Source organism: Haematobia irritans, chromosome 1, assembly GCF_050003625.1.
Source record: "Haematobia irritans isolate KBUSLIRL chromosome 1, ASM5000362v1, whole genome shotgun sequence".
Lineage (NCBI taxonomy): Eukaryota > Metazoa > Arthropoda > Insecta > Diptera > Muscidae > Haematobia > Haematobia irritans.
In genome coordinates, this window is record NC_134397.1 from 33,101,661 (window position 1) to 33,126,544 (window position 24,884).

Below are 24,884 nucleotides of genomic sequence, written 5' to 3' on the forward strand. Positions count from 1 at the left end.
TGGAGGAGCAAAATTCATCCGATTCGGTTGAAATTTGGTACGTGATGTTAGTATATTGTATCCAACAACCATGCAGGAATTGGTTCATATCAGTCCATAATTATATATAGCCCCCATATAAAGCGATCCCCAGATTTGATCTCCGGTGCCTTTTGGAGAAGCAAAATTCATCCGATCTGGGGCCAAATCACCGCAGTCGAAATCGAGTACTTCGTCGTCGTAATGTAGTTTACGCGGATCACCGCAGTCGTTATCGAATTGTTTCTACTCGAAGTTGAACACGATAGGTAGCATGCTATCGAAAACGAAGTATGTAGTGATTTTTGAGCAGAAAAAAGATAAACAAAAAGAAACAAATAGTTGGTGAAAATGGAAGTATTTATATATTTTGGCAAAATACATTTAAGAAAATATAATATTACTTGCATTTAGGGAAACGGAACAAAGAAAGTAATGCTCAGTAGCCGCTTCAAAAAAAAACTCATTTTTTCAAGAACATATTTAAAAGCTTCTTTTGACAGACGAAAGCGTCTTTTAAATCTATGGATGTTAAAAACACAATTAGTTCAAAACACTCACTTCAAAATAGAATCACAGGCAATGCTAAACGACTGATTTTGTCTCGAATATTTTTCCTTATTAATGCCACTTTGTACTCATCCTCTGAATCCGAAGACGAGGAAAACAAAAACACATGGATTCATAATAATTTTTACACATAAACATATTTTGATCACAAAAAGTTATTTTGAAATCATCTTTTGCTTCCAATTTCTTATTACCATATGTTTTCAGCAATGTAAAAAAAAGTAGTAGACAAAATAAATTACGATCGATTCAAAAGTTTTACAGCGATCGAAATGTTTCTCGATACGAAACAGAACTCGATGACGAATGCGGTGATTTGGCCCCTGGTTGAAATTTGGTACGTGGTGGTAGTATATGTTATGATATTTAACAACCATGCCAAAAGTGGTCCATATCAGTCCGTAATCATATATAGCCCCCATATAAACCGATCCCAAGATTTGGTTTTGGAGCCTCTTGGAGGAGCAAATTTCATCCGAGTCAGTTGAAATTTTGTACATTGTGCTGGTATATGGCCGTTAACAACCATGCCTAACTAGGTCCATATCGGTCTATAGTTCTATATAGCCCTCAGATAAATCGATCCCCAATCACACAAAAATTGGTCCATATCAAGTTCATTATTGTATATAGCCCCCATATAAGCGACCCCCATATATCAATTCTGGCTTCCTACGTACCGTGCAAAAGTCCATATCGATTCGTAATTATTTGTAGACTTACCTACACACAACTTTTTTGTCTAATATATACCACGTATGGACTAACTCACAATTTAGAAAACGATGTTAAGAAGTTTTAAGATACCACAACCCAAGTAATTCGATTGTGGATCACAGTCTTTCGTTAAAGTTTCTACGCAATCTATGGTGGAGGGTACATAAGATTCGGCCTTGCCGAACTTACGGCCATTCAGAGATTCCATAGTTTTACTACGTCAATTTAACCTAACCTAATCTAACCTACTACATCACGATCACGGTTGCCACAGTTGGTAGAATTCTACCAAAAATGGTAGATTTTTTATTGTTTGGTAGATAGGTAGAATTCTTGATATTTTGATATATTTTGCCAAATATTCCTCTTCAATTATGATGCACTTCAATTTTTATAGAAAAATAAAATTTTGACCAAATTTTCTATAGAATAAAATTTTGACAAAATTTTCTATAGATATAAAATTTTGACAAAATTTTCTATAGATATAAAATTTTGACAAAATTTTCTATAGAAATAACATTTTGCCAAAATTTTCTATAGATATAAAATTTTGACAAAATTTTCTAGAGAAATAAACTGGCAAATTTTTTATCAAATTTTGTAAATTTGGTAGATTTTTGGTAATATTTTCTTCAAATCTTGGTAGATTATTTTTGGCACGAGTGGCAACCGTGATCACGATTCAAATTCACTTTTTTTTAAATTACTACAACATCATTATTGTGAGTCACCCGTTTGTTACACTTGATAAAAATTCTCACCAGTATTAAATTACAACGAGAATACAAAATTCTAATTTTTTTTAAATTTTATTTATCTAAATCTATACTAATTAGGACTACAATAAATATAATAAAAAAATAGACAACGATTTAAAAATTAATGAAGCAATATATGAGTGGTAAAAGAAATTTTACACTAGCCACAATTTAAGCGGCATTTTTGAAAATACATTATTCCAAAGACCATGAAAGATATCCGCTAGACCTTTCTCTAAATCGGGTCGTAATTCTGAAATCACCTCATTGCCATTTTGATTGAGGAAAGAGTTTATGGATGCTGCTAAAATTTCATTGCCATTAAAAAGATTGTTCAAATGAATTCGCATAGTGCCGACATTGAAGGTTACTTTCATATCGTCAATGTTGATGACCTCCTGAAAATTAAGAAAATAAAACACAAATTAAAACAACAGTCAAAAACCCAAATTAAAAATACTTTTTATTAGTATTTTTAATTTTTTCAGAAATTTAAGATATTTATTTGAGTATATTCAGTAGTGTACGAGTATGTATTTCACTAAAGGCACCTAAGCTAAAAGAGCACAGTGTTCGTTAAACATTTTTTTTTTAATATTGATGGCTTATCACCAAACCATATCGCACGCCATATAGCAATATAGGTCTCATCAGTCTGTTCCCAACTACTATACATTCCCCCCATTTACTCGTTTGTTTTTTTTTTTGTATGAATCGTTTCTCGTTTTCTTCACAATGGAGCTGAAAAATTAAGCTTTTTATCCTAAATAAATAAATTTTAAAAATTTTTTCTATAGAAATAACATTTTGCCAAAATTTTGTACAGAAATAAATTTGAAAAAGAATTTGTATATATACAAAATTATACAAAAATTTTATATAGAAATAAAATTTTGCAATAACTTTCTATAGAAATAAAATTTTGCCTAAATTTTCTATAAAAATGGAATTTTGACAAAATTTTCTATAGAAATAAAATTTTTAAAAAATTTTCTATAGAAATAAAATTTGTGCAAAAATAAACTTAGACAAAAATTGTCTAGAAACAAAGTTATGCAAAAATTTTGTACAAATTTTATAAAGAAATAAAATTTTGCAATAACTTTCTATAGAAATAAAATTTTGGCTTAATTTTCTATAGAAATAAATTTTTGTCTAAATTTTTTATAGAAATTGAATTTTGACAAAAAATTCTATAGAAATAAAGTTTTGACAAAATGTTCTATAGAAATTTTCTATAGAATTAAAATATTGAGAAAATTTTCTATAGAAAAAAATTTTGACAAAATTTTTTATAGAAATAAATTTTTACAAAATTTTCTATAGAAATAAAATTTGCGCAGAAATAAACTTAAACAAACATTGTCTAGATACAAAGTTATGCAAACATTTTGTACAAATTTTATAAAGAAATAAAATTTTGCAATACCTTTCTATAGAAATAAAATTTTGTCTAAATTTTCTATAGAAATTGAATTTTGACAAAAAATTCTATAGAAGTAAAATTTTGGCTAAATTTTCTATAGAAATAAAATGTTGGCTAAATTTTCTATAGCAATGGAATTTTGACAAAATTTCCTAAAGTAATGAAATTTTGACAAAATTATCTATAGAAGTAAAATTTGGACAAAATTTTCTATAGAAACTTTCTATAGAATTAAAATTTTTACTAAATTTTCTATAGAAATAAAATGTTGGCTAAATTTTCTATAGAAATAAATTTTTGGCTAAATTTTCTATAGAAATGGAATTTTGACAAAATTTTCTATAGAAATTCTATATAGAAATTCTGTATAGAAATTTTCTATAGAATTAAAATTTTGAGAAAATTTTCTATAGAAAAAAAATTTTGACAAAATTTTTTATAGAAATAAATTTTTACAAAATTTTCTATAGAAATAAAATTTGCGCAGAAATAAACTTGAACAAAAATTGTCTAGATACAAAGTTATGCAAAAATTTTGTACAAATTTTATAAAGAAATAAAATTTTGCAATAACTTTCTATAGAAATAAAATTTTGGCTTAATTTTCTATAGAAATAAATTTTTGTCTAAATTTTCTATAGAAATTGAATTTTGACAAAAAATTCTATAGAAATAAAATTTTGGCTAAATTTTCTATAGAAATAAAATGTTGGCTAAATTTTCTATAGAAATGGAATTTTGACAAAATTTCCTAAAGTAATGAAATTTTGACAAAATTTTCTATAGAAATGGAATTTTTACAAAATTTCCTAAAGAAATAACATTTTGGCAAAATTTTCTATAGAAATAAAATGTAGACAAAATTTTCTATAGAAATAAAATTTGTTCAGAAACAAACTTTAAAAAATTTGGTAGAGATACAAAATTATACAAAAATTTTGTACAAATTTTATATAGAAATAAAATTTTTCGATAACTTTCTATAGAAATAAAATTTTGCGATAACTTTCTATAGAAATAAAACGTTGGCTAAATTTTCTATAAAAATAAATTTTTGGCTAAATTTTTCTATAGAAATGGAGTTTTGACAAAATTTCCTAAAAAAATGAAATTTTGACAAAATTTTCTAAAGAAATGAAATTTTGACAAAATGTTGTATAGAAATAAAATGTTGACAAAATTTTCTATAGAAATAAAATGTTGACAAAATTTCCTAAAGAAATGAAATTTTGACAAAATTTTCTATAGAAATAAAATGTAGACAAAATTTTCTATAGAAATAAAATTTTAACAAAATTTATAGAAATAAAATTTGGAAAAATTTTCTATATAAATAAAATTTTTGACAAAATTTCCTATCGAAGTAAAAATTTTGGAAAAATTTTAACTTTTAAATTATATTAATTTAATTTGGAAAAATGGTCCGCTGGTACGAATTTTGGTCCAATTTTGGAAAAATGTTGGTCCAAAAAACAAAAAATCATTGTGACAACGCTGATCCCACCCATATGTACATACCTCTGGGGAATTACGGAAACTTATTTTCGTATGAACAGCTGTTTTCACATCCTTTAAAGCCAAACGTACATCTCCATTTCCCACTAGCGGCAATACTAATATATGACCATTTAAATTATATTTGGCTCGTATCCTTAGCAATGGAATTTCCAATTCAAAATTCAATATTTTCTTATCTAAATCTAGGCTGTAATAAAATGAATTGAAGAAATTAGAAGTTTAGTTAAAATTTTAATATAGTTGAAATTTAATTTAGCTTATTGTAGATTCTCACGTAGCTCTTTTTACAGTGGCATTTGATGGGCCTCTTATGACCAGATTTTGAAAACCTCCAGCTAATATTAAATTACCACTGCCCTTTTGAACGGACACTTGATCGATATGTAGTGGCTCGAAACCATTAACACCAATTTCTGGAATGCCGGCGGCCAAGGCAGGAAAACATCCTTCGAAGAGTTTACGAAAGCATTTGTCCTCATTGGGATTGGAGCGAGGACATGTTTTCAACCATGGGGCTGTAAAAAAAAAATAAAAACGTGAAATATTAGATTAAATTGGGATCGTGGTTTAGTTGCTCTCAGTAATACTGGTGATATTTTGTGTGCCCGAAAAGAGCTAAATATAGCATGGGGAAGCACTCGTTGATAAGGGAGGCGCTGGCCGCTTGTGGTACCACAATAGACGCGGCCTTGTAATACCGGAAAAATACCCAATCAAACCTTAAATTCTTTTGCTTATTGATTTGGTGATGCATTGAAGTGACGTTTTCAAACTTTTCGAAATATTTAGTTCACTTTGAAATAATTTTCATTTTTATACTATCCCGAAAAGAACAAAATTTTTTGTGTGTTTCTATAATCTTTAGAAAAAAAAAAATCAAAAAAAAACCCTTTCCCTTTCATTCCATCTTCCGTCCACTATGCGTTACTATCCTAATGGCGATATCAACATCTATTGGGAGTTAAATTCTTGGGACTTATGTACCCGTTCCCCGGAAAAATCTTGGAAAAATAAATCCCATATGGAACCCAAACATGCCATAGCCTATTGGAGAGATATAGAAGGAGCCAAAATGACAAAAATCAAACGTAACGATTTAAGTATTAAAGGCTGGTCTCAATCACGCATCCGTCCTGAAGCTTGTTTGCCATTGTATTATGGCGTGGGTCAACGTTTTATATGTTTGGAAAAAGATCAACCAGCTGGTTTTAAATGTTGTCAAATACCATTGAATTTACAAGAAGCCCGTGAAGTTAAAGCTTTGTACAGACGATTAGCAAAAGAACGCAAACTTTTAAAAAAGGAACAGGAAAGATTAAGAAAAAATATAAAACAAAAAAATCGATTTTTAAAAAAATAGAAAAACTTCAAATACATTTTTGAAAAAAAAAAAATACAAAACAATGTAATTATGCTGTAATATTTATTATAATATAGAAATATTATATGTATATAAAACACAAAATATATACGATTGTTTTTTTCTGGTATGGGTTTATTAATAACTGAAACAATTTTCGGAAAATTTTAAAAATTCGATTACATTGAAATTCAATTTTTTTTTTGATAATAATCGATTTAAATAAAATAATCTGAGAAAATTTGATTACATAAAATGTTCTTTATAACATTTTGAATAACATCGATGTTCTAAAAATTCTTTTAATATCAAATATATACAAAATCTAAATAACAAATTTTCTGTGAAAAATCAATTAAAACAAATTGTCCATTAAACTTCGATCAACATTAAATTTTCTATAAAAAATACTATATTAGAAAATTTTCTACGAAAATATGATTATCATCAAATTTTCAATGAAAATCCGACTATCATCAAATTTTCTATGAAAATTCGATTATCGTCAAATTTTCTATGAAAATTCGATTATCATCAAATTTTCTATGAAAATTCGATTAACAATAAATTTTCTGCGAAAACTCGATCAACGACAAATTTTCTACCAAAATTCGATTAGCAACAAATTTTCTATAGACATTCGATACTAGACAATTTTCTATGAAAATTCGACCATGAACAAATTTTCTATGAAAATTCGATCAAGAACAAATTTTCTATGAAAATTCGACCAAGAACAAATTTTCTATGAAAATTCGATCAACAATAAATTGTCTATGAAAAGTTGATCGACAACAATTTTTTTTATGAAAATTCGATTAACATCAAATTTTATATCAAAATCCAATCAATAAACTGTCTATTAAATTTCGATTATCATCATATCATAACAAATTTTCTGTGAAAAATCAATTAAAAACAAATTGTCCATTAAACTTTGATCAACATTAAATTTTTCTATAAAATTTTCTATACTATATTAGAAATTTTTCTACGAAAATCTGATTATCATCAAATTTTCTATGCAAAACCGATTATCATCAAATTTTTTATGAAAATTCGATTTACATCAAATTTTCTATGAAAATTCGATTCACATCAAATTTTCTATGAAAATTCGATTTACATCAAATTTTCTATGAAAATTCGTTTAAAAACAAATTTTTTTAGCCCAATTCTCAATAGCAACTCCCTGGGAATTTTTTCCCTATTCCCTGTTCCCCTATTCTAAACGAAATCTCCCCAGGGAATTTTTCTCTTTTCCCTTTTCCCTTATTCTAAACTTACTTCGAAAATGGGAAACTCTTCCCTTGGGAGAAAATTGGTATTACGAATGTCAAAAAAAAGGGAAAAACGATTACATTTGTTGGGAATAATTCCGCCAAAAAATTCGAGGGAGTTGCGACCAAAATTTTGACGGGACATGCGTCCCGTCAACACATCCTATTACGCTATGAATTCCATGCTTGACGTAAAAAGCTAAAGAAATTTTCTGTTTTTCTTCTTCCGTTTTGATAAAATTTATCCATTTTGGACATAGGTGTTCTTCAAATATATTTAAGACATCTTTGAGAACTTTGCTTAGGCTACATTGAGCCACAGATACGTCTCGATCTTTTCCTACACCCGTCTGGTAGCCACCTTCGGCAAAAAAGCGTAGAGCAGCACTTAGTTTTACTAATGGGGATAATCCAAATGACTTGCGTTGAGGAGGAATATGGGCTGCTAACACGTCCAACAGGTATTTGAAGGCCGGCTTATTTACCCTATAATATTTGTGAAACCTTCAAAAGGAAAGCAATAACTAAGTAACAAGCCCTTCATGAACAATTATGTAGTTACAAAGTCTCAGGCAACTCAAATGGATTGATGGCATCGCGAAGCTTTCTCCTTTCTATCCTTTGGACATTGTTACGTTGATGCTCCTCTTCCTCAGCTACTATCATAAACACTGCACTAAACATTTTGTTCACACTTTCTCCTTTAAATAAACTACTACGTCAAATCAATACAATTTCAGTTTAAAAATTGTGTGTAAATATTTGCTAAAATAAAACAGCTGAAGCAAAACAGCTGATTTCGAATACTCAAAATTATTTCTCCCTAGTTGTTCCCTTCCCTTACTATTTAGAATAGGAGGATTTTATTCCCGGGGAAAATCAATTCCCAGGGAAGGCATTCCCCAGGGAATATTTAGAATAGGGGTATTTATAAAATTCCAGTAACAACAAATTTTATATTAAAAAATTCGATTAACATGAAATATTCTATGAAAATTCGATTATCAAATTTTCTATGAAAATTCGATTACAATAAATTTTCTGCGAAAAGTCGATCAACGACAAATTTTCTATCAAAATTCGATTAGCACCAAATTTTCTATAAACATTCGATACTAGACAATTTTCTATGAAAATTCGATCAAGAACAAATTTTCTACGAAAATTAGATTAACAACAAATTTTTTATGAAAATTCGATCAACAACAAATTGTCTATGAAAAGTTGATCGACAACAAATTTTTTTATGAAAATTCGATTAACAAAAATTTTTCCATGAAAATTTGATCAACATCAAGTTCTAACAAACATCCTACATATGAAAATTAGATTTACGTCAAATTTTCAATGAACATTCGATTCACATCAAATTTTCTATGAAAATTCATTTAACAACAAATTTTTTATAAAATTCCAGTAACAGCAAATTTTTTATAAAATTCGATTAACAATATATTTTCTGCGAAAAGTCGATCAACAACAAATGTTCTATCAAAATTCGATTAGCAACAAATTTTCTATAGACATTCAATACTAGACAATTTTCTATGAAAATTCGATCAAGAACAAATTTTCTATGAAAATTCGACCAACAACAAATTGTTCATGAAAAGTTGATCGACAACAATTTTTTTTTATTAAAATTCGATTAACAAAAATTTTTCCATGAAAATTAGATCAACATCAAGTTCTAACAAACATCCTACATATGAAAATTCGATTAACATTAAATTTTATATGAAAATCCAATCAATAAATTGTCTATGAAATTTCGATTATCATCAAATTCTATATGAAAATTCGATTTACATCAAATTCTATATGAAAATTCGTTTAAAAACAAATTTTTTATAAAATTCCAGTAACAGCAAATTTTCTATTAAAAATTCGATTAACATGAAATATTCTACGAAAATTCGATTATCAAATTTTCTATGAAAATTCGATTCACATCAAATTTTCTATGAAAATTCGATTTACATCAAATTTTCTATGAAAATTCGTTTAAAAACAAATTGTTTATGAAATTCCAGTAACAGCAAATTTTCTATTAAAAATTCGATTAACACGAAATATTCTATGAAAATTCGATTATCAAATTTTCTATGAAAATTCGATTAACAATAAAATTTCTATAGACAGCAAATTTTCTATTAAAAATTCGATTAACATGAAATATTCTACGAAAATGCGATTATCAAATTTTCTATGAAAATTCGTTTAAAAACAAATTTTTTATAAAATTCCAGTAACAGCAAATTTTCTATTAAAAATTCGATTAACATGAAATATTCTATGAAAATTCGATTATCATCAAATTTTCTATGAAAATTCGATTAACAATAAATTTTCTGCGAAAGTCGATCAACGACAAATTTTCTATCAAAATTCGATTAGCAACAAATTTTCTATAGACATTCGATACTAGACAATTTTCTATGAAAATTCGATCAAGAACAAATTTTCTACGAAAATTAGATTAACAACGAATTTTCTATGAAAATTCGATCTACAACAAATTATCTATGAAAAGTTGATCGAAAACAAATTTCGATTATTTCGATTATCATCAAATTCTATATGAAAATTCGATTTACATCAAATTTTCTATGAAAATTCGATTTACATCAAATTTTCTATGAATATTCGATTTACATCAAATTTTCTATAAAATTCCAGTAACAACAAATTTTCTATAAAAATTCGATCAACATGAAATTTTCCATGAAAATTCGATTAACATCGAATTTTTTATGAAAACTCCATTAAAAACAAAATTTCTAATAAAAATTCAATTAACAACAAATTTTCTATGAAAATTCGACTACATCACATTTTCGATTAAAATCAAATTTTCTATAAAAAATCGATCAATCTCAAAATTTGTATGAAAGTTCAATTAATAACAAAATTTTTAGGAAATTCAATTAATAAAAAAATTTGTATGAAAATTCGGATAACAACAAATTTTCTTTGAAAATGTGATTAACAACGATTTTTTATGAAAAAAACTTCGATCAAGACTGCAATGTGGAATGCCGTTCACTCGGCTATAAAAAGTGGGTTTCTTGTCATTGAGCTTAATATGGAATCGGGCAGCACTCAGTGGTAAGAGAGAAGTTCAACACTGTGCTATCACAATGGACTGAATATGTTAGTTTAAGTGAGCCTGACACATCGGGCCAAATTTTCGATGAAGACCAAATTTTCGATGAAAATTCGATTAACAAAAATTTTTCTAAGAAACTTCGATTAAATTTATATGAAAATTCGATTATCATCAAATTTTCTAAGAAAATTCGAAATGTAGAATTGTGGTATGGAAACCTTCTTCTTTGACATATTGGCAAACAATATATATAAATATGGGTCATTGATTAATCTTTTTTCTTCTAAAGAGAGCAAAAGATTGTTTAACGCAACAATAGTATATTTTCAAAAACCGCCACGTCTATCGCATATCTTGGGAATAATTGCACAATAAGTTCAATACTACTAATTTATTGACTAAACAATTAAAAAGGGGACTTCACAATTGAGATACAAACTTATTAAAATTTACGTTTACAGATTCATTCAAGATATGTTTGAAATTTTACTACAGATTTCAAACACTTCCTGAATAATTACATCCATTATAGGTTCATAGGAAATTAATCCAAATATTTTCGAGTTCCATCATTTTTTCTTCTTTTTGGTATTTTTACTTTTTTCCCGATTATCCGAAGAACTTTCATTATTTTGCTCTTTTTGTAGTTTGGCCTCCATCTTAGCTAATTTTGTGTAATAGGCATTTAGAGCACGAACCTCCCTAAGACTAATTGGCATAGGAGAGCATTTAAATCCCAATGGAGGTGCTTTTTGAAGACGTATGAAACGACTTCCTACTCCATAATAAGAGGGCAAACAGGCTTCATAACGTATCCGAGATTCTCTCTTATCAAAGTAGAGATGTTTATGCATAACTCTTCTTAAAACAGATCCCTCAAGATCACGATACACGAAAATTGTACGAGGAGGTGGTGTGACACGTTTCCATGATTTATGTGGATTGCGGCAATAAAGGCTCCAACTGGGGGGAATATCGTAGTAGAAATTTATATCTGTGGTTGGATAAAATCGCATATTTTCCGATGGTCACTTGCTATTAATTACAATTTTTATAAAATAATTTTAGATTTTTTTTACTTTTAACGATAATTAATGAAATTTCGTAATGACGTTTGCCATATGACAAATCTAAATAACAAATATTGACAAAAAAAAAATCCGAAAAAAATTGTATGCATGATATATGTATCAAGATAGAATTTTTATAGAAAAAAAGATTGTAATCGAAAATGAGATGTGGTCGAATTATTATAGAAAATTTTTTATTAATCGAATTTTCATCGATAAATTTGTTATTTATGGAATTTTCATAGAAAATTTGATGTTAATCGAATCTTCACAGAAAAATTTGATCATTAATCGAATTTTCACAAAAATCTTGATGCTAATCGAATGTTTATAGAAAATTTGATGATATTCGATTTTTTATAGAAAATTTGTTGTTGGTCGAGTTTTCATAGAAAATTTGATGTTGACCGAATTTTCACTGAAAAATTTGATCATTAATTGAATGTTCATAAAAAATTTTCCTAAAAGAAATTTATCAAAAAAAATATGTTAATCGTATTTTCATAGAAAATTTGTTGGTAATTGAATTTTCATAAAAATTTTGATGTTAATCTAATTTTCATAGAAAATTTTATGTTAATCGAATTTACACAGAACAAGTAAGGAAAGTCTAAAGTCGGGCGGGGCCGACTATATTATACCCTGCACCACTTTGTAGATCTAAATTTTCGATACCATATCACATCCGTTAAATGTGTTGGGTGCTATATATAAAGATTTGTCCCAAATACATACATTTAAATATCACTAGATTTGGACAGAATTTGATAGACTTTTACAAAATCTATAGACTCAAAATTCAAGTTGGCTTTAAGTTGGAGGAACACAATTTTAGTAAAAAATATGGGAAACATTTAAATCTGAAGCAATTTTAAGGAAACTTCGCAAAAGTGTATTCATGATTTATCGCTCGATATATATGTATTAGAAGTTTAGGAGAATTAGAGTCATTTTTACAACTTTTCTACTAAGCAGTGGCGATTTAACAAGGAAAATGTTGATATTTTGACCATTTTTGTCGAAATCAGAAAAACATTTGTATGGGAGCTATATCTAAATATGAACCGATTTCAATCAAATTTGGCACACATGACTATATTACTAATTGTCGTCCTAGTGCAAAATTTCAACCAAATTGGGCCAAAACTCTGGCTTCTGGGGCCATATAAGTCCATATCGGGCGAAAAATATATATGGAAGCTATATCTAAATCTGAACCGATTTCAATCAAATCTGGCACACATGACTATATTATCAATTGTACTCTTTGTGCAAAATTTCAAGCTAATCGGGATAAAACTCTGGTTTCTGGGTCCATAAAGTGCCTATCGGGCGAAAGATATATATGGGAGCTATATCTAAATCTGAATCGATTTCAGCCAAATTTGGCACGCATAGCAACAATGCTAATTCTTCTCCCTGTGCAAAATTTCAACTAAATCGGAGTTAAAAATTGGCCTCTGTGGTCATATGAGTGTAAATCGGGCGAAAGCTATATATGGGAGATATATCTAAATCTGAACCGATTTCAACCAAATTTGGCACGCATAGCAACAATGCTAATTCTACTCCCCGTGCAAAATTTCAACTAAATCGGAGTTAAAAATTGGCCTCTGTGGTGATATGAGTGTAAATCGGGCGAAAGCTATATATGGGAGATATATCTAAATCTGAACCGATTTCAACCAAATTTGGCACGCATAGCTACAATGCTAATTCTACTCCCTGTGCAAAATTTCAACTAAATCGGAGCAAAAAATTGGCCTCTGTGGTCATATGAGTGTAAATCGGGCGAACGATATATATGATAGCTATATCTAAATCTGAACCGATTTCAATAAAATTTGGCATACTTGACTACACTACTAATTGTACTGCTAGTGCAAAATTTCAACCAAATTGGGGCAAAACTCTGGCTTCTGGGACCGTATTAGTCCATATCGGGCGAAAGATATATATGGGAGCTATATCTACATCTGAACCGATTTCAATAAAATTTGGCACACATAACTACACTACTAATTGTACTGCTAGTGCAAAATTTCAACCAAATTGGGGTAAAACTCTGGCTTCTGGGACCGTATTAGTCCATATCGGGCGAAAGATATATATGGGAGCTATATCTACATCTGAACCGATTTCAATAAAATTTGGCACACTTGACTATAGTACTAATTGTTCTTCTTGTGCAAAATTTTAAGCAAATTAGGGTAAAACTCTGGCTTCTGGGGCCATATAAGTCCATATCGGACGAAATATATATATGGGAGCTATATCTAAATCTGAACCGATTTCTTCCAAAATCAATAGGGATCTATTCTGAGCCAAAACACAGTGTGGAGCAGGGTATAAAAATTTGTTGGTTAATCGAATTTTCATAAAAAATTTAATGTTTTTCTAAAAAAGTTGATCTTAATTGTATTTTCTTAGAAAATTTGTTGTTAATCGAATTTTCACAGAAATCTTGATAATAATAGAATTTTTATAGAAAAGTTGATATCCAAGTTTATATAGAAAATTTGATGTTAATCGAATTTTCAAAGAAAACTTCTTGTTGATCGAATTTTCATAGAAAATTCGTTGTTGATCGAATTTGATTGTTAATCGAATTTTTACAGAAAAATGTGATCTTTAATCGAATTTTTATAGAAAAAATTGTTGTTAATTGTATTTTCATAGCAAATTTCATGCTAATAGAATTTTCATAGAAAATTTTTTGTTGATCGAATTTTCATACAAAATTTGATATTAATCAATTTTTCATAGAAAATTTAATTCAATTTTTTATAACTTGGATTTTTCATACTTTTAATGGGTAATTTAGAATTCATATAATGGTACAAATCATTTAAATTTTGTCGAAAAAATGCTAAATCCAATCTGAAAAAAAATGGTGAATTTTTGAAAATATTTGAGGTCAAACGTTTCCGACAAGCTTTAGAATCCATTAAAAATTAAAAAAAATTATTTATTTGACAAAATATCACAGATTTTTTTGATTTACATCCAAAACATTGAATTCGGATCACACTTAAAGAAGTGATGCAAATTCAGTGCAACTGCTGTTGAAAGGGAGGACTTCCGTCCTACGACAAGCCCATGTTAAATTCATCGCTTCTGCGTCAATTTTGCACCACTTCCAGATCCAAAAAGAACATTTTCATTACTTTTTTGGCGACGCTTTTTTTGCTGGGATGGTGTTAGTATATAGTCTCTAACAACCACGCAAAAATTGGTCCACATCGGTCCATAATTATATATAGCCCCCATATAATACGATTTCCAGATTTCCGATCGGGCTGAAATTTGGTACATGGTGTAAGTATAAGGTCTATAACAACTATGTAAAAATTGGTCCACATCGGTCCATAATTATATATAGCCCCCATATAAACCGATCTCCCGATTTGGCTTGCGGAGCCTCTAAGAGAAGCAAATTTCATCCGATCGCGCTGCAATTTGGTGTGAGTGTATGGTCTCTAACAACCACGCAAAAATTGGTCCACATCTGCCCATAATTATCAATAGCCCCCATATAAACTGATCCACAGATTTGGCTTGCGGACCCTCAAAAAGAAGAAAATTTCATCCGATCCGGCTGAAATTTGGTACGTGGTGTTGCTATATAGTCTCTTGGAGGAGCATATTTCATCCGATCCGGTTGAAATTTGGGACATTGTGCTAGTATATGGCCGCTAACAACCATGCCAAAATTGGTCCATATCGGTCTATAGTTATATATAGCCGATCCCCAGAAATAATCTACCAAAATTTTATTTCTATAGAAAATTTTGTCAAAATTTTATTTCTATAGAAAATTTTGTCAAAATTTTATTGCAATACAAAATTTTGTCAAGATTTTATTTCTATAGAAAATTTTGTTTCTATAGAAAATTTTGTTTCTATAGAAAATTTTGTCAAAATTTTGTTTCTATAGAAAATTTTGTCAAAATTTTATTTCTATAGAAAATTTTGTCAAACTGAATTATATACGTATTTAATAGGCCTTTTTTTGTTTAATAAAGGGTGATTCTTTTGAGGTTAGGATTTTCATGCATTAGTATTTGACAGATCACGTGGGATTTCAGACATGGTGTCAAAGAGAAAGATGCTCAGTATGCTTTGACATTTCATCATGAATAGACTTACTAACGAGCAACGCTTGCAAATCATTGAATTTTATTACCAAAATCAGTGTTCGGTTCGAAATGTGTTTCGCGCTTTACGTCCGATTTATGGTCTACATAATCGACCAAGTGAGCAAACAATTAATGCGATTGTGACCAAGTTTCGCACTCAGTTTACTTTATTGGACATTAAACCAACCACACGAATGCGTACAGTGCGTACAGAAGAGAATATTGCGTCTGTTTCTGAGAGTGTTGCTGAAGACCGTGAAATGTCGATTCGTCACCGTTCGCAGCAATTGGGTTTGTGTTATTCGACCACATGGAAGATTTTACGCAAAGATCTTGGTGTAAAACCGTATAAAATACAGCTCGTGCAAGAACTGAAGCCGAACGATCTGCCACAACGTCGAATTTTCAGTGAATGGGCCCTAGAAAAGTTGGCAGAAAATCCGCTTTTTTATCGACAAATTTTGTTCAGCGATGAGGCTCATTTCTGGTTGAATGGCTACGTAAATAAGCAAAATTGCCGCATTTGGAGTGAAGAGCAACCAGAAGCCGTTCAAGAACTGCCCATGCATCCCGAAAAATGCACTGTTTGGTGTGGTTTGTACGGTGGTGGAATCATTGGACCGTATTTTTTCAAAGATGCTGTTGGACGCAACGTTACGGTGAATGGCGATCGCTATCGTTCGATGCTAACAAACTTTTTGTTGCCAAAAATGGAAGAACTGAACTTGGTTGACATGTGGTTTCAACAAGATGGCGCTACATGCCACACAGCTCGCGATTCTATGGCCATTTTGAGGGAAAACTTCGGAGAACAATTCATCTCAAGAAATGGACCGGTAAGTTGGCCACCAAGATCATGCGATTTGACGCCTTTAGACTATTTTTTGTGGGGCTACGTCAAGTCTAAAGTCTACAGAAATAAGCCAGCAACTATTCCAGCTTTGGAAGACAACATTTCCGAAGAAATTCGGGCTATTCCGGCCGAAATGCTCGAAAAAGTTGCCCAAAATTGGACTTTCCGAATGGACCACCTAAGACGCAGCCGCGGTCAACATTTAAATGAAATTATCTTCAAAAAGTAAATGTTTCAAATAAAGAACCGATGAGATTTTGCAAATTTTATGCGTTTTTTTTTTTTAAAAAGTTATCAAGCTCTTAACAAATCACCCTTTATATGCCTCGTATGGATTAACTTACAATTGAGAAGACGGCGTTAAGAAGTTTTAAGATGCATTGCAATAAAAAATTTTGTCAAGATTTTATTTCTATAGAAAATTTTGTTTCTATAGAAAATTTTGTTTCTATAGAAAATTTTGTCAAAATTTTATTTCTATGGAAAATTTTGTCAAACTGAATTATATACGTATTTAATAGGCCTTTTTTGTTTAATATATGCCCCGTATGGACTAACTTACAATTGAGAAGACGGTGTTAAGAAGTTTTAAGATGCATTGCCATCACGCAACCCAAATAATTCGATTGTGGATGACAGTTTTTAGTTCAAGTTTCTGTGCAATCCATGGTGGAGGGTACATAACATATACATATACGGCCGTATATACTTGTTTCAATTTATTTCAATTTATATATTCATCTTTGTTTACCATTTGTTCAGTTAATATTTACAAAGTTGCGAGATTTTATATAATATATTACAGCTAATAGAATTTTCTTAAACAATTTTTTGTTAATCGAATCTTGATGATAATCTAATTTTCATAGAAAATTTGATGATATTCGAATTTTTATAGAAAATTTGATTTTAATCGAATTTTCACAGAAAATGTGATTTAATTCGAATTTTCATAGAAAATTTGATTTTAGTCGAATTTTCATAGAAAATGTTATGTTAAATTAAAATATTGAGGTTGTTTTTAGAAATTTTCATGTCTGTAAATTTTTGTTGAAATATTTTATGTTTCCCAATAAATAAAATTAAAAAAAAATATTTTAATTTAAATTTGTGTAATAATTTGATCAGAACTATATTTTATTTTTTAAATTTTGTTATATTTTGTCGTTGTTCTGTTGTATGTTTTTTTTTTTGCAATGCGAGTATCACATGTCAAGTAATCATAGGTTAGGTTAGGTACAGTGGCAGCCCGATATTTCAGGCTCCATTAGACTATTCAGTCCATTGTGGTACCACAGTGGTGAACTTCTCCCTTATACACACAAGTCAATTGATCATAAAATAGCCTCAAAATTATTGGGCTATTATTATAGGCTTATTCGTTCAGTTGTTATTATATTCATTTCATTTAATTTTTATAAATTCTTTCGTAGTTATATTTATTTCACTTGTTTTTTATTGTTCACCAGATATTGAAATATTTTATTTGATTTTAAAATCGAATGTCGATTTGTATACGATATTGGTTTAGGAAATTCTTACGCCTTTCTGATAGCTGCGGTTTATTGTTAATAATTTCACGAGTAAATGCCATCACCGTTGTTATATAAAATATATAGAAAATAAAAATTATTTCCAAATTTTTTATGTGATTTAACATTGTTCTTTTTTATTGGTAAAGATATCCTTTAATTTCCTATATTTGCTATTGGTTTTATAACATTCGATTTGGAATTTAAATTAACCGCCTAGGCCGTCCACAACCGTTAACGTTTCAAATGAAACTGAATCTTGTATTTTGTAAAAATTCGTAACACCAGGTAAATCCCAACCAAATAAGCCAAACAAACAAGACAACAACGAAAACCACTTGAAAACATTTCAGTTCAAGTTTTATTGTTTCAATCTTTCCCCAAAAGATTTGAATGCTACTATACAATAACATGGCATCTTGTCCAGTAATAATGTATGGGAGTTTGCATGATCGTTTCGTCATTGCATTTGTAAGAGGCCTAAATTTAATCAGGCATGAGATATATTCCAATTTAAATTCCAAGGTTCAATCCCCTTATTACATTTTCTACATTGATAGATGTATGTTGGGTTACCTAAGGTGCTAGTTTGTTTCGAACGTTTTATTTTGGATTATGAATTTTTGGACTAGTCCATAACCAGAGAAGGAATACGATCACCTCATACCTAGATTTGAAATTTTTTTTTTCACAAAAATGTTGTTTTCTTGGCAAAGATATACATGATTGCCGAAATCGGATACATAATCTTCGAGAAAATAACATGGCTGCGACAAATATGTTCCATGTTCAATTTCCAAAAATAACATTTTGCTCTTGAAATATTTTTGGGATGATCATATTCCTTTTCTGAGTGCAAAAATATTTCAAGAGCAACGTGTTTTTTTTGAAGGGAAACATGTAGCATGTTTGTCGCAACCATATTATTTTCTTAGATCAACATTTTGGAACCTCCTTAGAGCTGAGCTCGAACACCACTTTGTGAATTACTTAGATATGTCTCTAGGACAGCTTATACAGGGTAGCTGACACGAAGTGTTATACAGTGTTATATCTCAAACTAAAAATTATAGCTACACATTATTTGATAGCTCATTATATTGTTTACAAGCCATAAAATGCATCTGAGTTGAATTAAAAAGGACGTTATTCGTGAGTCGAGTCACCGTGAGGGAGCCACCGTGATGCAATGGTTAGCATGCCCGCCTTGCATACACAAGGTCGTGGGTTCGATTCCTGTTTCGACCGAACACCAAAAAGTTTTTCAACGGTGTATTATCCCACCTCAGTAATGCTGGTGACATTTCTGAGGGTTTCAAAGCTTCTCTAAGCATAAGCGTAGTAAGGCCTCTGGCGGGAGGGCTTAGCCCCCTCCAGAAAAAATTAGCCCCCCCCCCTAGAATGTGAAAACCTATATATGATTTTCCATTATATATTGTTACTGTAGTATAGATAGGGGGGCTATAGCCCCCCTGGTTAAAAATGTCTAGATACGGCAATGTCTCTAACGGCGTTCCAACGCCGTTCGGACTCGGCTATAAAAAGGAGGTCCCTTATCATTGAGCTTAACATGGAATCGGGCAGCACTCAGTGATAAGAGAGAAGTTCACCAATGTGGTATCACAATGGACTGAATAGTCTAAGTGAGCCTGATACATCGGGCTGCCACCTAACCTAACCTAACCTATTCGTGAGTAATGCATGTCAACCCAGCAAACAAAATGTCGAAGTTTTCCTAATGGCACAGTTTTGAAAACAATTTCTATAATGTCCTCCAAAAGATGTTCTTTATTTTAACTTCACAGGAAGTTCTTTTCATTCAAATTTGTATAACTCGCTTGTTTTCATATTTTTAATTGGTAGTTTTGGCTTTTTTGTTTGAAATATTTTGAAAACGGGGGAAAAAATCATAAAATGGTACAAATGCTAACATTTGTACAATTTTAGAAAAATGTCGAATTTTTAAAAATATTTGAGGCCTAACGTTTTAGACGTGAATTCATTAAAAATCATATCACTGAATTCGGATCACACCTTAAGAAGTGATGCAAATTCAGTGCCACGGCTGTAAAAATAGTGGAGATCTGTCCTATGACAAGCCCATGTTAAATTCATCGCTTCTGAGCCAATTTTGCACCCACTTCGGATCCAAAAAGAAAATTTTTTGGCGACGCTTTGTTTTTGCTGGAAAGTGAAGCTATAAATGAATGAATATGAAGCTGAGAATGCCAAAATTTGGTTTCTAACTGTTTTCATTGTTTCATGACGTGAACGATTTTACGATTTATTTTTTGAATAAAAATATACAATTTTCGTACGTTGCTCGCTACCGTAGTACTGGCAGTTTTGCATTGCGTCCAAAAAGTGGACAAAACAAAAACGGCATCAACATCAGAATGCTCCGACAAATGTGGGCCACTGGTCGCACCCCGCTTCTATTTATCGACCGTGGAGTTTAAAATCGGGAAAATGTCCTAGAGACACGAAGACCCGCGAAAACATACATTTCGGCCGCATATCATGGACATTCTATCAGGACTCAGTACTCGTCAACCAATAAGGGCTTAAAGGGGAGATTCCATGTTTCATTTCTACCGTTCAAAGGCCACGAAAATAATCAGATCTCAATTCGTGGACTTTTGCATCGAAGCAAAAATCGACTGAAAAGATCAAGGAGTGGCTTTGCTTGCACGAATGGGACCACTTATGGGACCAGCAGTTTGTGAACAAACAAAATGATCGGTTAGCTGAAAATGCACACCTTCGATTGGCCACCAGATCTAGGTTAGGTTAGGTTATGTGGCAGCCTGGTACAGGCTCACTTAGACTATTCAGTCCATACCACATTGGTGAACTTCTCCCTTATCACTGAGTGCTGCCCGATTCTATGTTAAGCTCAGAGAGAAGTTTTGAAACCCTCAGAAATGTAACCAGCATTACTGAGGTGGGATAATGCACCGTTGAAAAACTTTTTGGTGTTCGGTCGAAGAAGGAATCGAACCCACGACCTTGTGTATGCAAGGCGGGCAGCAGATCTAGGTTAGGTTAGGTTATGTGGCAGCCAGGTACAGGCTCACTTAGACTATTCAGTCCATACCACATTGGTGAACTTCTCCCTTATCACTGAGTTCTGCCCGATTCCATGTTAAGCTCAGAGAGAAGTTTTGAAACCCTCAGAAATGTCACCAGCATTACTGAGGTGGGATAATCCACCGTTGAAAAACTTTTTTGGTGTTCGGTCGAAGCAGGAATCGAACCCACGACATTGTGTATGCAAGGCGGGCATGCTAACCATTGCACCACGGTGGCTCCCACCACCAGATCTAAAGCGCGACCGATGTTAATAATGTGGGTCAGCCGTTACGGCGATCATTCCCCATTCGTATTCATCGACCGTGGGTTCAAAATAAATGCCGAATATTATCGGGAAATTGTCCCAAAGACAGTATTGAAGCCTGGAGCTGACAAACATATCGGCGGTAGACCACGGACGATTGTCTAAAACTCACAACCATAGCACTCAGCAAGAGTCAGGCAAGAACTGCTTAGAAAAAGTTTCCTAGCTTCTTTTCTACTGGACATTGCCCGTCTTGGAATCTCAATCCGTTGGATTTTTGTACCTTAGGCATTTTGGAGAGTAAGCACTACAAAATAAAAAAGGTCAATTATCTCAAGATGGCGTTTCGCCGGGGGGTGGGCCAAAATACTGCAGAGCCAATTAGCACGTGATGCCTTTGTTAGTTGTTTGGAGTCCCACAATTCGGGCCAAATTTAGCCAATTCGAACAAATTTAGCCAATTCGAACAAATCTAAAATGATTCCAAAATTTTATGTTATTTCCAACATAAAATTAAAAAATATATATATAACACTTCACATTGTTACATTACATATGAGCCACCCTGTATATAGCAGTAAACATTAACTGCTGTTTTAACAGATTTTTTTTATGTCTACAGGTTAGGTTCGGGCTCACATAGACTATTCAGTCCACTGTGGGATACCACAGTGATGAACCTCTCTCTTGCCACTGAGTTCGAACTTTGCGATGGAAGAAATATTCACCACACAATACACTCAGTGAGTCTTCATACATTTTAATCATTACACAATAGTAGAGATAATTCGATTCGACCAATACCAATTAACCAAAAAATTCATTTCATTGAGTGGGATACCACAGTGGTGAGCTTCTCTCTTGTCACTGAATGCGAACTTTTCGATGGAAGAAATATTCACCACACATTACATTGAGTAAGTCTTCATACATCTTAATTATTACCCAATAGTAGAGATAATTCAATTCGACTAATACCAATTAAGCTAGAAATTCATTTCATTGAGATATGTGTTGCTTATTTTCGGGTTTCTGCATTGATGTAACAATGCTAACGACGGAAGCGTGCCAATGGCGCTGCAGCGTCTTGCATGTCTTGGATGAAATTGACCATGCGAAACACCATCCATGCCCATGCCCATGCCCATGTACATAAGTGAATTTCCAATAATGGCCGGGCTTCTTTTGTTATTTGGATAATATTAACCGGCAGAGCAACTGGATAGTAGTTGTAATCATAATATGGCAGCTGGATGGTCGATCGATGATGATGCAAATGCAAAATATAAACCATGACATTAAGTCACTCTGTTAATCGGGAAAAAGTGACAAGAGCAGAGGTAGCGAGTATCATCGAAAGTTGTTCCACCACTCGGATGTTGTTTTGTCCAATGTTTATGGAGGTATGGTACATTGTTTGGACGCCTGGTAGGTTGGTAGGTAGTGGTGGGTAATAATGGGGCGTTTGTGATGTTGTTCGACCAGTTAACTGCATGCTGCAGATGCTGGTAATGGCCCGTGTGAAGTTGTTAATCATTCAGGAAATGTGTTCCAAAAGAAAACACAGCAATAGAGGAAATTCCTAACTAAATGGTATTTAAATATGGTAACTCCTGGGACTGATATCATCTTCATTTAAGGAATAAGCAAATACGTATAATACAACTTCCATTGGCTTTCACATCGGAATTTGGATTGGTAATCTATCGGATTGAAATACTGTTTATATTCTTATAAGGAAACTTTAGATTTCAAATTTGAGGCGAATCGAATATGGGGGCTACATACAATAATGGACCTATATGGACCAATTTTTGCATGGTTGGACTTCGCGTACCAAATTTCAAGCGGGTCGAATGAAATTTGCTCTTTAGAAAAGGTTCCGGTTGTCAAATCTGGAGATCGGTTTCTATGGGGCGCTATATATATTATAATGGACCTATGTCGACCAATTTTTTCCATGGTAGTTAGACATATACAAACATCGCATGCCAAATATCAATGGGATCGCATGAAATGTTCTCCACCAAGAGTCTCCCGAGGTCAAATCTGTAGGTCGATTTATATGGGGGATATATATAATTATGGACAGATATGGACCATTTTGTCCATGGTTTTAGAGAGCATATGGTACACTAACATCACGTATCAAATTTCAATCGGATTGTATGAAATTCACTCCACCAAGAGTCTCCCATGGTGAAATCTGGAGATCGGTTTATATGGGGCGCTATATCTAATTACGGAACGATATAGAAAAAGAACCATGGACAAAATTTATGGGGGCTATATATAATTATAGACCGATATGGACCAAATTTCCGTAGTTCTTTGAGGGCATACACTAACGTCACGTACCAAATTTCAATCGGATTGGATGTAATTCACACCACCAAGAGTCTCCTGAGGTTCAATTCTGGAGATCGGTTTATATGGGTGCTATATATAATTATGGACAAATTTTCCATTGTTCTTTGATGGCATACACTAACATCGCGTATCAAATTTCAATCGGAGTGGATGAAATTCACTCCACCAAGAATCTCCCGAGGTCAAATCTGGAAATCGGTTTATATGGAATCTATAAATAATTATGGACCGATATGGAAAAAGAACATTGAAAAAAAATTCCATGGTTCTTAGAGGACATACACTAATATCACGTACCATATTTCAACCGGATCTGATGAAATTTACTCCTCTGAGAGGCTTTGAAAGCCAATATGGAGTTGGGGTTTATATGGGAGTTTTATATATAGATCGATATGTACTAAAGCATATAGCATGGTGGTTAGGTGGTAGTACTAACGTCTCAAACGGATCCGATAAAATTTACTCCACACAGAGGCTCTTGAGGTCAATTCTCTGGATTGGTTTATATGGGGGCTACATAAATTACGGACCTATATGAACCAATTTTGCATATTAAATTTGCTATTTCACGGGACTCCAGAAATCAAATCTGGCGATCGGTTTATATAGGGTCTATATATAACTATAGACCGATATGGACCAATTTTTGTATGGTAACTAGAGGGCATATACTAAGGTATATGGCATATAGGTAAGGTATAAGGCATATGGGTAAGGTTGTTAGATGGTATTTACTGACGTCGTAGTAAATATCCACTTGCTCGGATGAAATTTCTTCCTACAAGAGGCTACGGAGATCAAATCTGCGGATCGGTTTGTAT

General features: G+C 31.7%; 2 protein-coding genes across 2 annotated transcripts in view; one reads left to right on the forward strand and one right to left on the reverse strand.

The window, feature by feature from the left end:
• The window catches only part of LOC142222988 (uncharacterized), a 184,005-nt gene that overhangs the window by 95,525 nt on the left and 63,596 nt on the right, over positions 1-24,884 (forward strand). The window lies entirely within an intron of this gene.
• Positions 2,105-18,584, reverse strand: LOC142220547 (protein takeout-like). Its single transcript, XM_075289733.1, has 4 exons — positions 18,364-18,584; positions 5,285-5,525; positions 5,011-5,197; positions 2,105-2,464 (listed from the first exon to the last, which is right to left on the reverse strand). The coding sequence occupies exons 1-4, from the start codon at positions 18,479-18,481 to the stop codon at positions 2,222-2,224; spliced, it is 789 nt and encodes a 262-aa protein (XP_075145848.1). The 5' UTR covers positions 18,482-18,584; the 3' UTR covers positions 2,105-2,221.